We start from the raw sequence: 13,280 nt of genomic DNA, 5'->3' as shown, positions 1-13,280 counted from the left end.
CTACCATTATCACCGAGCTCCACGACGTCTGGGATGAGCAATCTTTCGACTGGCAATAACTGGGCCTGTTCCTGCATCAAACCCTCCACTACCATTACCAAATCCTCCAGCCACATTGTTGGCACTATTACTATTAATATTGTTACCTATACCTCCAAAGATCATCGCGGGATCAGGAGTATTTTCTTTACTTGAGATGCTTCCAGTAAAGTTAAATCCTCCTGGTTGAACTCCTCCAAATCCTCCTGGATTGCTACCAATGCCTCCTGCTCTGTTAACTCCTCCAAATGCTGGCGACGCAAATGGGCCTCCTCCTGCACTATTGTTTACTGGTGTAGTTTCTCTACTGAATCCAAATTGCGGGGGTTCAGCCTTGCTCTCTCCAAACGTAAATCCTCCCTGTGGTTGAATACTACCGCCAAATGGTGGTGGCTTGTTAGCATTAGCATTAGCACCTCCAAATGAAAACCCAAATCCTCCAGGTCCAGGCCCAGGTCCAACTCCAGGCCCAGATCCTGTTCCAGCCCCGGCTCCGGTTCCAGCTCCAGAAATAGGAGTACCGGTGCCCGATCCCCATACCAGAGTCGACGAAACGCTTTCATTATTAGTGCCAGGAACATTCAATTTAGTGCTTGTAGTACCATTGTTCAGCCCAAAAGTAAAACCCATATTATTGTTATTTTTGTTATTGCTGTTGGTGTTAGATGACGCACCAAAGATCTGTGCTGGATCTTTATTAGCCGTATCTCCAAAAGAAAACGTTATCCCGTTCTCTTTGGTGGGTTGTGACGTAACTGTAGAAGTTGATGCATTGGCCAGTGTTCCAAGCCCAAAAAGTGGCTTCGAAGCTGTAGAAACTGGCTCTTTAGTACTCCCAAAGCTAAATAAAGGCTTGGGTGTATTCGAACCTTTATCAGCAGCAGGAGCACCAAAATTAAATGGCTTAGGTGATTCACTAGTCCCATCATTGGCCTTAATCCCTCCAAATGAAATGCTAGGCTTTGGAATTGTGTCTGTCTTCTTCTCACTACCTCCAAAAGTAAATGCAAGACTACCAGCTGGTTTCACTGAACCATCATTATCACCAAACGCAAACAATGGTTTAGATGATGCGGGTTTCTCTGTAGAGTCGAGTATCTCTGAATTCTTGGTGGGAAGATCATTAGTAGTATTCTTGTCTTCAGTAGCAGATTTCACGGGAGCACCAAAAGAAAATGAAGGTGTTGTGGTATCTTTCTTTTCACCTCTAAAACTGAATACTGGCTTCGAAGTATCCTTAGTAGATTCACCTGAAGTAGTTGATAATGATGATGCTGTAGTAGGAGTTGTGGGTTTTGGTTCTGCAGATGCATCTGATGGTTTAGTTGACGCTCCAAAGGTAAACTTGGGAATTTCATTGGCTGAACTACTATTATTGTTTCCTCCAAAAAGAGGAGTTCTGATAGCTTCAATAGAGCTCTTGGGAGCAAAATTTAAACCAGATGAAGGTACAGGTGTTTGTATTGGTGTTTTGCTTTCTGTTTCTTTGTTGTCGTCATCTCGAGATCTCTTATTTATCAGGAGTGATGAAGAAGCAGTCTCGCCCTTCTTGGTACCTTGTTCATCCTTTCCTTTAGAAGCGATGCTGGCATTTTGAGAAAGTCCGAAACTAAATGATGGAGTGGATTTGGTGGTATTAGCTGGCTTAAGAAGTCCACCAGATGATTTAGATAATGCTTGTGTTCCAGACCCAAATAAACTTCCTGATGTAGATTGAGAACCGCTCCCAAAGCTTAACTTTGGCAAAGTGGGTATTGACGACCCGTCAACATTAGTGGAAGAAATGCTACTACCAAATAATGAAGATCCTCCTGCTCTTTTCTTTCGTGGGAGATCTTGTTCGTCATTATTATGATGCTCTTTCAATTCTTGAGCCTTTTCTGAAGTTTTCTTATCTAATTCCTTCCGTTGAGAAACAATGTTTTGTATTTCTGTCTTGTTGATGTTAAATGTAAAACCTGCACTAGGTTGGGTGGGGTTATTAGGAGGTTCATGGCTTGAAGTGTTTGTGACGGAAGAAATTGGCTCCTTTATTTTGACAACATTAGCCAAACTTTCCTTCTCCTTAATGAAATCCGAATCCAATTGGAGCCGTATTTTGGTACTACTCTTCAATGTATTTTGAAGTTCGACCTCTTTACCACTTGATTCAGTAACCTTTCCTGTTTCTGCTTTGAACAGAGGTTTGCTAACCAGACCCAAGTAACCATCATATTTACTGGTGACAGACTTTTGGTGCTCATTATTCTCTTCATTAGTTACATCATAGAAAAATTCAGCGACAAAGTAACCTCTGTTGTTCTTTCTACGTTTGGCATTGCGTAATCCACTGCTGGATTTGAGTTTACGCTTTAAATTGACGAAATGCAATGACTTTTCAAGGTAATTGGGATCGCGTGTTTGAGTTGATGTTTCCACCATATTTTTAGAGATTGTAGTAGAGGAGGTTTCATTAGGATCCACCATATACTTTAAACGGTTCTCCAAATGTTGTCTTTCTCTCATGGCTCTCTTCAACTTAAGCAACTCATATCTCTCCTTAGGATCCAAATTGATGAATGGTGGACGAACCAAATTACCTTCTTCATCAGTATATAACGGTGCATATTCTGATTCCACTAATGCTTGGCCTGTAACAATGGAATTATTGAAATAATTGCTATTGTTAACAAACGTATGATTGCCATCATCATCACCCATACGTAAAGTTGTTGATTCAGCTTCAAACTTTCCAACAGGAGGAGGACTAAGTTGACCACCCATTGATTCAGTTATTCCTACTAATGGAGATTGCTCTCTCATCTCACTATCACCAGCCAACCCTACGGTATCTTTAACAAGCAAACTATTATACGTTGTGCTTAGTCTTCTTTCTAAATGATTATTCATGCCCTCGTGTTCTTCCTCTAATGATGTAGCATAATCTTGGTACAGTCCTGGGTGAGAGGAGAGAGCACTAGATCTTGGAATAAAGCCCGATTTGTTGCGCATGGCTTGGATGCTCATGCGACGTCGTTTCTCCAGCAGAAAGTTGTTTTGCAAGGGTTCATTCACCCCGGCCATGGATGTACCATTAGCATTCAATATTGATGGTGAAGATGTTAATGCTGATGTTGACATTGGAGTTGGACTCGGTTGAAAGAATGCAAGCACTTTCCCGAACCGGCCACGCCAAACTCCCCTTGAAGCACCGGTTCCACTGCCATTATTGGTTTCCACCGTCTGCGGACTTACAGACCTGTTTGAGCTCATTGATTGCCTGGTGCTTATTATGGTTGCGGTGTAGTAGTAGATAATGTTTAACTCAATGTGTTTTTTTCATTAGCTTTCAATTTGAATTATATTGGTATATGCACGTCCTTGATATAAGATGAGCCAGAGGGAATGCCTATAACGGTGCTTAACTACTACTTCAAATACTAATAGTTAAATAGCCGTTCCTGGCTGTATATTGCAATCACTGTTTATAAAGAGTATGTTGACCATATTGAATATCACAGCCCTTTCTTTGTCTTTATTTGTCTGTTGTCTTTTTCAATATATGACGGTACTTCCACATTGACAAGACCTTTGCACTACCTGGCACTTGATATTAATCTTCCATTGGCAGGGACCAATTGTGGTAGATTTATTCTTTAGAGACTGATGAGTTGATACTGAAATAGTATTTGGCTGCATCAATGATCATTACATCGGAGCCACAGTCGGAGACATCCGAATGGGCAATTGTCAAGGATGAGATTTCATCTTGTTCAATGCCATCGTCCTCGTGCGAGCCCTGTTGAGGAAGAACACCATCCAGTATTGGAGTAGTGGTTGATGTCAATTGAGTTGAGTCTAAACTGGAGCTTTTACCTGAAGTTGAATTTGAAGCGGCCATGCTATACTCTTGAGCCAGTATCGCTTGAACGCTATTCATTGGATCTGTCTTGGCCATACTCACTTGGAAACACAGTAGGTAGTTGGCTAGCTGAGGAAGGCTTTCGTTTTCAGAGTCGGAGTCAAATTCAAAGTCTGATTCAGAATCAGAATCTGCTTTCAAATCTGCCGCCAAATAAATGATTTCCTTTTTTGTGTGGACTTTAAAGTAATGATGGAGTATTTCGTCAGTTTCATTGAGTTGCTTCACCACCTCATCCGTAAGCAGGTGGTATCTTTCCTTAATTGAATAAGAGATGTTGGAATTGGAACTCATTCTTGATAAAGTTAATGTTTATAATATACACAATCAACTCGTAAGGCATCGTCTTCTTTATTTATATGATGCCATGGTTTTGGTATGCTTGGTGATTACGGTATGTGGTTCCAGTATTGTTTTTCGCAGCCAAAAAAGGGACCGCGCTACCACCAGGAAGGTATACCAGCATTGTGGTACACCTTAAAAAATCCTGAACAAATCAATTATGTATTGTTACATGACTATATGTATTATTACGATATATGCAGTTGGTTCTGTTGTTGAAACTGAAACTGTTGCTTAGGCATAAACTGAAGCGTATCATCATCAGTATTGGCTGTAGTGACACTCGCACCAGAAGATATACCCTTGTGGAAATCACCTGACCCAGATTGATTTAATGTAAGTCCATTACTGAACCGGGGATCAAAAACCGAATCATCATCTTCGTAATATGAAACAGCGGGGTTCTTTAAGCTGGTAATTGGATTATCACGAGCCACATCATCAATTTCTTTAACCAATTGAATCATACTATTCTCACCATAATTAACTCCATACGCCGCCAGAATAGGTATAACTCCTCCTACCCAAGCATCTATGATCCGTGCTCTTTGTTTAGTGCCTAAACGAGAAATAGGGAACTCTCCCTTCTTGATAAAGGCAACTATATCAACGACTAAATGATGCTTACTAAGAATAGTATTGACTAAAAGCGGTACCAATGACGCAAAGTACCGACTTCTCTTGGACTCACACACAACGATAGTATATTCAGCACATTTGAATACACAGGAACCATTTCTATATATATCAGGATGACATGATTCAATGGTCCGTTCAATATCAATGGGGAAGTGATGAAGTCCCATGATCTCAAAGGTATCTGATATTTTACCTAAAACAAATAATGGACGGAATGATTGAGTTTCCATTTTAAATTCTTCTCCAGGATTATTGTCACTGTTTTTAATATTCCTGGTAATTGTAACGTCATAGAGAAACCCTAGATCTCCTGTTCTTAAGTAAGTCATATTTGGATTCCCATCAACTATTTTACCCATGAATTGATTAGAAGTGAATTGATCAGAAGGTCCCTTTGGTCCATTAGTAAAGCCTGCCAAATTAGCTTCAGAACAAACCCAGATCTCTCCAAACTCTCCTTCTTTACATATCTTGCAAGTTTCCGGATTAACGATGGCAATTTCGGTACACACTGGAACCATACCTGAATCTTGAATATGCAAAGCGCTGGGTACCTCAACCTGGTTCACCACAGAAACATACCCTTGTCTCAAAGCAATAGGGTCTAGGAATAAATCAACAGGTGCAACAGACATATAAGACCTCGTAGATATGATAGGGTTGAAGAAATGACAATAGACGCTTGCCATTGATGCAGCACTTAATTTTGTAGGCAAAAAGACTTTAGCAATCTTTCTAAGCATATCAATTTCAACTCTACCCTCGGTACTAATCATCATATTTTTAAGTTCACTCAAGTTGAAGCCTTTGGGTGTGAACTTAATAGCAGCGTATTTCAACATCTGTTCAGTGACAAACACATCTTTCACTTTATGACGGGACAATGCTAAGAAAAATGATAGAGGACTCTCGGCATATGTCACTGGAGACATCAAATATGTTGTAGTACCCAAATAGGGTCCCAATAAAGCTGATTGAATCAACCCTATCCCGGCAGAATGACGAACACAACCAATGATAACTGACCGATTGGATAAATTTAAAGTTTCCTTAAAAACTTTGCAGATACCTACTATAGATTTATGACTTAAAGCTGCTCCCACTCTGTAATAATCTGAAGTGAAGTTCAACCAAACCATGGCCACAGTATTCTCATCTCTAAAGTCAACAGCAGCTTGGTACTTTGCAATTTTGGAATTCAAAGAAGCAACATTTGATACCTTAGTGACTTTAGCAGTATTTTTCACTTTCAAATTTTTATATCTGCTAGAGAACTTCTTAAAGGAATCAGCAATAGGTCCATTCTTTAAGAACTTTTCAACCTCTTCATTGACAAGGATCTCATGAACATCAAAGTCTCTAATGGCCCCAAGGAATGCCGGATAATCTTCACCTATTCTGTTGGAATCAAAGGGAAGCATAGGAATAGCTATAATTCCACACATAAGACATGCGTATAATGCAACTATGAATTCTTCAGAAAGTGAATACATTAATATAACATACCCACCTGCTCTGACATCTGACTTTTCAATCAAGTAATGACAAACGGCATAGACTCTTTGTTCAAATTTCTTCCAAGTCAATGGTTTACTGCTTCCTTTGAAATTCTCTAGCGTATGAAAGGCAATTGAATCACCGGAACTTGCAACTCTGAACTTCAAGATATCCAAAATTGATTTGAAATCTGTTAAAATGGCTCCTGTACGTTCATCTATTGACTTATCCTTGTAGTCAATTGAAGAATATTGAGGAGGAAAGTTGGCTAATGCCATACTCCTAAGTTCAGAGACATATGGAGACCAAATTCCTCCAATGACATCTTCACCATGAGGGATCATACTTAAAGACTTTCGAACAAAAAACCGAACATATTCAGCTTTAAGAGAGCCCTCTAAGAACTTCTTTTTACAAAGCATACTGGCAATTTCTTTCCCCCCACTTCTCCAAATCTTAGGCAAGGTATCACAATCAACTACCAAGACACAATAAAGTCTTAAGCAATGGTGTTTGTATAGAGTGTCAAAACATCTTTGAGAAATAGCATTAAGTTCAGCCTCATTTAAAGGAACGGCACTGTAAATTTGTTCTCCTTCCTTAATGGCTTTATTATGTCCTTGATTATTATTATAGTCTCCACTTCTTGTATCTGTCAACGGTTTTTTGATGACTTCTGCTTCCACAATAGCCACAGGTAAGTATTCATTCCCAATAAAGATGTCAAAAATGGTACAATCGTACAATTGTTTGACTTCACTGGCTAATGTTGTGAGTAGATGGGAGGAATAATGGTATCGAGTACCATTTCCATAAACCAATTCTTTACCCAACTTATTATATATTTTTTGATCCAACCAACTGACCTTTTGTCTTATTCTATCTTCATATAACCCCAAAATGTACACTTTCCCATTAAATGTGAATCCTAACAAACCAGTTCTTAGAAAATCCATTTCAAGGGGTCCGTTGGCATCATGACATTTGGCATGGAAAATCAGACGGGATTCTTTTCTCATACCATAAAATCCACCGGAAAGACAAGGACTATCTATCCATATTTCTCCCAATTCTCCCTGACGAGCTAATCCACACAGCTCAGGATTAACTACTGCTAGAATTGCATCCGGAAGTGGATATCCAAAGGCATCCACTCTTAAAGTTCCTTGAGTAATATCATCAGTTGGAGGGTTGGTATCGACTACCTTAACAATATTTCTTGCTAAACTTTCTTTATCAATTAATACTGAAGAAAGACCGTTTTCATCTTCATTAACTTGCATATCTGTGATACCAAGACGGTCTTTCTTTCCTAACCAATCTCTCATTGAAATAACCATTCCTCCGTACTCACTTAAAGTTAACATGGGCAAGATTGCATTAGCTGGATCCTGACATCCTAAAGGACGTAAATATCTATTCATTAAGATTTCAAGAAATTCTCCATCAATGGTCAATGCATTTATTAATACCCATTTAACACAGGAAAAGTCAACTGCTTGAGTCTTGGAATAATATCTTGTTTCATTGGGTGCCTTTTGATAATCATAAGTGACTCTTTTTAATCCAAAATAATCTCCTAAAAGTAAAGAAGCCCGACATTTGGAAACAATATTAGCATAAAGACCTTGGACTTCCATTACCTTTTGTGGTGCCCATATCAAATTATTACCGGAATATACCGTGAAAAGTATACCAATAATAATCCCTATGGAAAACCGTATATCAAGAGTTGCCAATACAACACATCTGCCTCTACGATACTCTTTGGCGCTTCTTTGTAAGTCACCCTGAGAATTGGGCATACTCAGTAACGTTGAATTCAATGAATGCATTTGATGATAAATTGTCCGGTGACTTAAGGCAATACCTCTTAATTCACCTAATGGAGACCTTGAAAACTCCACATAGGCCAAATCCGAGAACTTGGGGGATTTCTTTGTAGAGGCAAGCCAACCAGATATTTCTGTTTTTTTAGCTGAACCAAATTCTGTAGTTCTCAAACGTTGAAGCTTTGATGGCCATTGGATACGCAGTCCAGAGGAATTATTATTCACCTTCTCCAAGTCTTTGGCTACAGCATCTGAATATAATAGAAGTTTGGAGGAAGTGAAATTAATAATATTAAGAACTTCACTTAAGGCAATGTCTTGATGAATGGGGATTGCAACAACTTTAGCCAAAAAACATGCAAATAATGCCACGGTAAACTCAACCACTTCCCCGTCCTTATATAGCAACACTACGGTATCGGAATTTGAAAGACTTGTTTTATGTCTAATCTCCATGGCTATTCTAACAGCTTTGGTATATAGCTTTTCCCAAGATATAGAGTAGATCTCCTTCCCCTTCCCATCCAATACGGTGAACGCCATTTCTGTCTTATAGATGGCCGCTCGCTGTTGTAAGATATTCACAAAGAAGTTCTCATACTCTTTGTCAACTATTGGTGACTGTTTCCGGGGGAGTAAAGGCGGTTGCAACTCGGCATTACTAAGTTCAGTGTTGTTATATTCTTGCTGCTGTGCTTCATGGAGTTTGCTGACCAGTCTCATGATCTCTTCTCTTCGGTTGATATAGGTCCATTGATCTATAACCTTATGATTGAAGTCATCTTCCAATTGTTGAAGCAAAAGTGCCATGTCGGGAGGGATGTCTTGATTCAAGGCCCCTGAGGGTCCACCTGCTAACCCTGAAGGCCCACTCGAGACGTCTTCCGATTGCGGCACAGCCATTGGATGGTTTCTGCTGTCACCTGTAGTCTTTGTAGACATTTTGAATGTGGACAGTGCAAGAGCTGGAACCGGAACTGGGAAAGTTGGTGTTGAAATTAGTCAGAAAGTGAAACAACGTTAGTCGAGTTTGAAGGTTGGACTTCGTTTGAGGCACCCTCGTATTAGAGGTTTCTGTTTAGGAGATCCGAGGTAAGATTACACAAAATCATTGAAAAATTTAAAGACGATGGGATGCATCTTAAGTATGGCATCTTAGTTTACTGTAACTATTTTACATGCGTGTACAATTGTCGTTTGAAGATATCTGGTATGCTAAATAGTAGTGGGACTCGATGGTGTGCTGAAAGACTCCATGCTAGGTTTGGCCTTGTTTCTGTTCGGAATGTATTCGTGATGGCAAGTGCCAAACGAAATAGTGGAAATAAGAAGAGAACTGCACTTCCACTCCAAGTTGAAAAGAGAGACACTATGCGACGCATTGAAGAGAAACGAGTAGATAATCTTCAACGTGAACAGAAAAGGAAAGTGGAAGCGATCAGAGATCTTACCAGAGATGCCGTTCAAATGCTTCAAGAAGATATGCCAATAGAATCGATACCCCACAACATTAACAGAAGGAAACTGACACCGACAAAGAGTGTATTGAACAAAGAGACAGATGATAAAGCTGATGATAATACTTTAGTGAGTAAAGTATATCTGACGCTTGAGGAAAGTCCCAACGATGTATTTGTTCCTAAGAAACATGGCTTACTTCTTCCTATAGTGGACTTACCGGAGTCAATATCAGATAGACTCGGTTTGAGTGTTCAGTATTTACTCAATAAGCAAAACCAACAATGGGACTTGGTGCTTAATCAGTTACAACAAGAAGGTGGTTTTGTAGGACTACCAGTTGTAGAAGTTAAGAAGTTCATTTACCAGATTCCTTATACCAGAATTGGGCTGCTTATACCCCAGTTGGAAAAGCTCTTGGAGGAAGCAGATATAAAGAAATCAAGCAAGATTATCAACCATTTCATCAAAGGATTATCTGTTGGACCAACTATCAGCGAAGGAACTCTCCAAGTGATTGAACAGTACGCCAAGTACATTACTGATCATAGGAAAAGACTAAAGCTGCTGACCTACCAGTTACTTGTTCAAGTCTATGGTAAGTGTGGTGACATGGATAAGATCAACAAGTGTTTAAAGGAAATGCAAAGTCATGGACTTAAACTCTCTAAAGATGTCTACTCCAACATCTTGAAAACAAGTGTCTACAAGAAGAAGGACCATAAGTTGTCGGTTGAATTATTTGACTCCATGAGGTTTTTACTGTTGGAATCTCGTCCAACCACTGAAACTTATCAAGACATCATTGTATCTTATGTGAACAATGGTGACATTGAAAAGGCATTGGATCTTTATCAACAAATGCTTGATGAAGGGGTAGAACCCAATCAACAAATATTGGTGGCTCTTGCTAGAGGTTGTTGCACTCACAAAGACTTTAAATTCAAGTCTTGGGATTTTGTCTTTGACATTTATAAGAAAGGCTGGCAACCTAGTCTTGAAACCTTTGAGTATATGATTTATTTGGCTGCTAGAGATGGGGATGTTTCACTTGCCAGAGCTTTATATTTAACATTGAATGAATCCAAAGCTGTTACGTCAAGATCATTTGCATTTTTACTTTTGGCCTATAGTAAAAGTGCCTTGAAGGTGCCAGAGCAGGAGCGACCATTGCCCACTCTAACGATGCATGAAGATGGGAGATTATTTAGACGAAACATTCTTTTGGGTATGAAATTTCCTAAGGCAGATGAAGGTGAGCCTGCATTTGCATTGCCATTGCTTCCAGTAGTTAACATCACCTCTAGGGCAGAGATATTGGCAGAGACAAGTGCCCTATGGGCACACTCGTTGATATTTAATCGTCAATTCCTCAACAAAGAGACGGTCAACTCGTATCTTAATGTGGCTGCTGAGATGGGTGGTATTGAAGATTTCAAAGATAGATTTGATAATGCCACGTTTCTTGACCCTACTGGTCTTCAGCAACGTACCAGGGTTATTATAGAAGAAGTTGAAGAAGCTGCAGAAGCCAATTTTGAACAACAAGAAGCTGAAGCTGAACAGAACTTAGCTGTATCAACAACTAAAACCAAAGCACCAATCTTAATGGAAATTAATAATGAGCAAACTAAAATTCAAAGAAGCTCATTATCTTATGTAATTGCATTGAAAGCAGCAGCTTACTTCAATGACTACGACTTTGCTAAGAAAGTATGGACGGAACGTGGTGATTTCAGAAAGACTGATGGGTTCCGGAATCTTCTGTATGGAACCAGAAAGTACCAAGATTTTGAGTTTGCTAGTGCCATGATAACGTGTATGGCTCGTATGAACATGCTTGACGATTCGATGGCAATTCTTCTTTCAGTTTCCAAACAGTTCAAGTGGACCTGGAAGGAGCTACATGAAGTCTACAACAAGTGTGCTGAGGTGGGTAATGTTAACTACTGTAAGACAATCAAAGGTGTGATTCACTCGGCACAGCTGAAGTATCACGGGAAGATCTCCAAGGATGAATACCGTGTCTATGCCGCCACTAAGGGATACTAAGAACTTGTATATATTGTATATTTAACGCTATGTAAATAGATTATGGGAATAAGGAGTGTATATAGGTATCACGTGATTTACACACTTAAAATGCGATTTTTCCGAGGGAGATTATTTCACCAAGTGCAAAAAAGTTGAATATCCAAACCAAACCTACAGTCACTTGTATGTCCTCTACATACCCTACGTCATTATTATGGGGAAACAATATATCTCCACCGTAAATACATACGATGCTCATCATCTGGACATTCTAGACGTTGTTGTGTTGAACAAGTACACAATCACCGTATCTGGAGATGGGTATGCTGCGTTCTGGGATAATCAACAGGTTGAAGGCCATAATCCCAGAGAATTTGTTATACGAAAGCTTATAAATAAGATTGGGATACACCACATAGCATCATACGAAAATGTTTTGGCCACAAGTGGTGTTCGGGTCTCGCTCCTAGCATTTGGAACTTTTGATGGAAGTGTTTCCTTTGGGTATTATGTTGATAATGACATCAAGACTTGGAAAGAAATATCGTTTGAACAAGTGACTGGCAAAATGTATTGGATCCCCAAGTTGTTCAAGGATCCAGAGTCCAAAAATGATTTACTTTTAGTTACACAACCAACGGGGAATACTGCTGTGTTCAATTTATTAATTGAAGCCAATGATGGTAATGTTAATATTTCATTAGAACCAAAGGGACATCTCAATGGTGGGAATGAATCATTCCCCATGTCATGTGCTGTATCTGAAACAGAAACCCCTAAAGCAGCAGTAGGATACGTGGATGGAGATGTTATATTATATGATTTAAAGGATTTGAGTCCACTTTTCACCTTCCATACCACTGATTTACAAACCGGTTCCAATGACTCCAATTCTATTCCTAGAGCATTGGTTTTCTCTCCTGGAGGGCTATTACTTGCAGTGGCCCGTGATATACAATCTTCAGGGTCAATTACCTTATATGATATGAAATATGGTGAGAATGTGGGTCAATTGACTACCCCTACTCATTCTAGCAAGGCAGCAGTTGGTGGGTTTGCTCATTCCGGTTGGATCATGGGTCTTTCATTCAATGAAGATGGTAGTTTACTTGCTAGTGGAGGATTTGATAGCTGTGTTCGTTTTTGGAATATTGATACCAGAGAAAGAGAAGCCACCATTCAGATTTCAGTTACAGATTTAGACAATACTCTGAAGATTGGTGAAATGGATCAAAGTATAGTTAGTGGCGTACAATTCATTAATAAAGGTGTGCGTTTTGGTGCTGGTGGAGATAGCAACCAAGGGGTATGTATCATAAGTTTTGATAGAGGTGTGAGATGGTATAGAGAAGCCGGAGGTATTTAGTACTAGAGTCAAATGAATATATATAGATATACGTGACTTCCATGTATCACATATAGCCATGCGCTACCAGGTAACCTCGGAACTCGTACCATTAACTCTGATCTGTAAAGTAAACATACATTACACACCAAAAAGATGTTGCTAGTGCAATGTTATTATCATGCTGGCTGCT

At 39.5% G+C, this 13,280-nt stretch overlaps 5 protein-coding genes across 5 annotated transcripts; 2 read left to right on the top strand and 3 right to left on the bottom strand.

Annotated features, from left to right (window-relative positions):
• Window positions 1-9: 9 nt before the first annotated feature.
• On the bottom strand, window positions 10-3,159 carry KQ657_004790 (FG-nucleoporin; the record flags this gene model as incomplete). The annotated part of the gene is made up of 1 exon (XM_043195456.1): window positions 10-3,159. The coding sequence occupies one exon, from the start codon at window positions 3,157-3,159 to the stop codon at window positions 10-12; it is 3,150 nt and encodes a 1,049-aa protein (XP_043049629.1).
• A 508-nt stretch (window positions 3,160-3,667) lies between these two features.
• On the bottom strand, window positions 3,668-4,234 carry KQ657_004789 (uncharacterized protein; the record flags this gene model as incomplete). Its single annotated transcript, XM_043195455.1, has 1 exon — window positions 3,668-4,234. One exon carries the CDS (start codon window positions 4,232-4,234, stop codon window positions 3,668-3,670), a length of 567 nt encoding a protein of 188 aa, XP_043049628.1.
• A 236-nt stretch (window positions 4,235-4,470) lies between these two features.
• On the bottom strand, window positions 4,471-9,192 carry KQ657_004788 (uncharacterized protein; the record flags this gene model as incomplete). Its single annotated transcript, XM_043195454.1, has 1 exon — window positions 4,471-9,192. One exon carries the CDS (start codon window positions 9,190-9,192, stop codon window positions 4,471-4,473), a length of 4,722 nt encoding a protein of 1,573 aa, XP_043049627.1.
• A 354-nt stretch (window positions 9,193-9,546) lies between these two features.
• Window positions 9,547-11,760, top strand: CCM1 (uncharacterized protein; the record flags this gene model as incomplete). The annotated part of the gene is made up of 1 exon (XM_043195453.1): window positions 9,547-11,760. The coding sequence occupies one exon, from the start codon at window positions 9,547-9,549 to the stop codon at window positions 11,758-11,760; it is 2,214 nt and encodes a 737-aa protein (XP_043049626.1).
• A 299-nt stretch (window positions 11,761-12,059) lies between these two features.
• On the top strand, window positions 12,060-13,108 carry SKI8 (SKI complex subunit WD repeat protein; the record flags this gene model as incomplete). Its single annotated transcript, XM_043195452.1, has 2 exons — window positions 12,060-12,063; window positions 12,162-13,108. 2 exons carry the CDS (start codon window positions 12,060-12,062, stop codon window positions 13,106-13,108), a joined length of 951 nt encoding a protein of 316 aa, XP_043049625.1.
• Between the last annotated feature and the right edge of the window lie 172 nt (window positions 13,109-13,280).

The sequence above is a fragment of the Scheffersomyces spartinae genome (genome assembly GCF_019049425.1).
Source record: "Scheffersomyces spartinae strain ARV_011 chromosome Unknown scaffold_8, whole genome shotgun sequence".
Taxonomy (NCBI): domain Eukaryota; kingdom Fungi; phylum Ascomycota; class Pichiomycetes; order Serinales; family Debaryomycetaceae; genus Lizanozyma; species Lizanozyma spartinae.
This window is presented reverse-complemented; position numbering and strand designations above follow the sequence as displayed.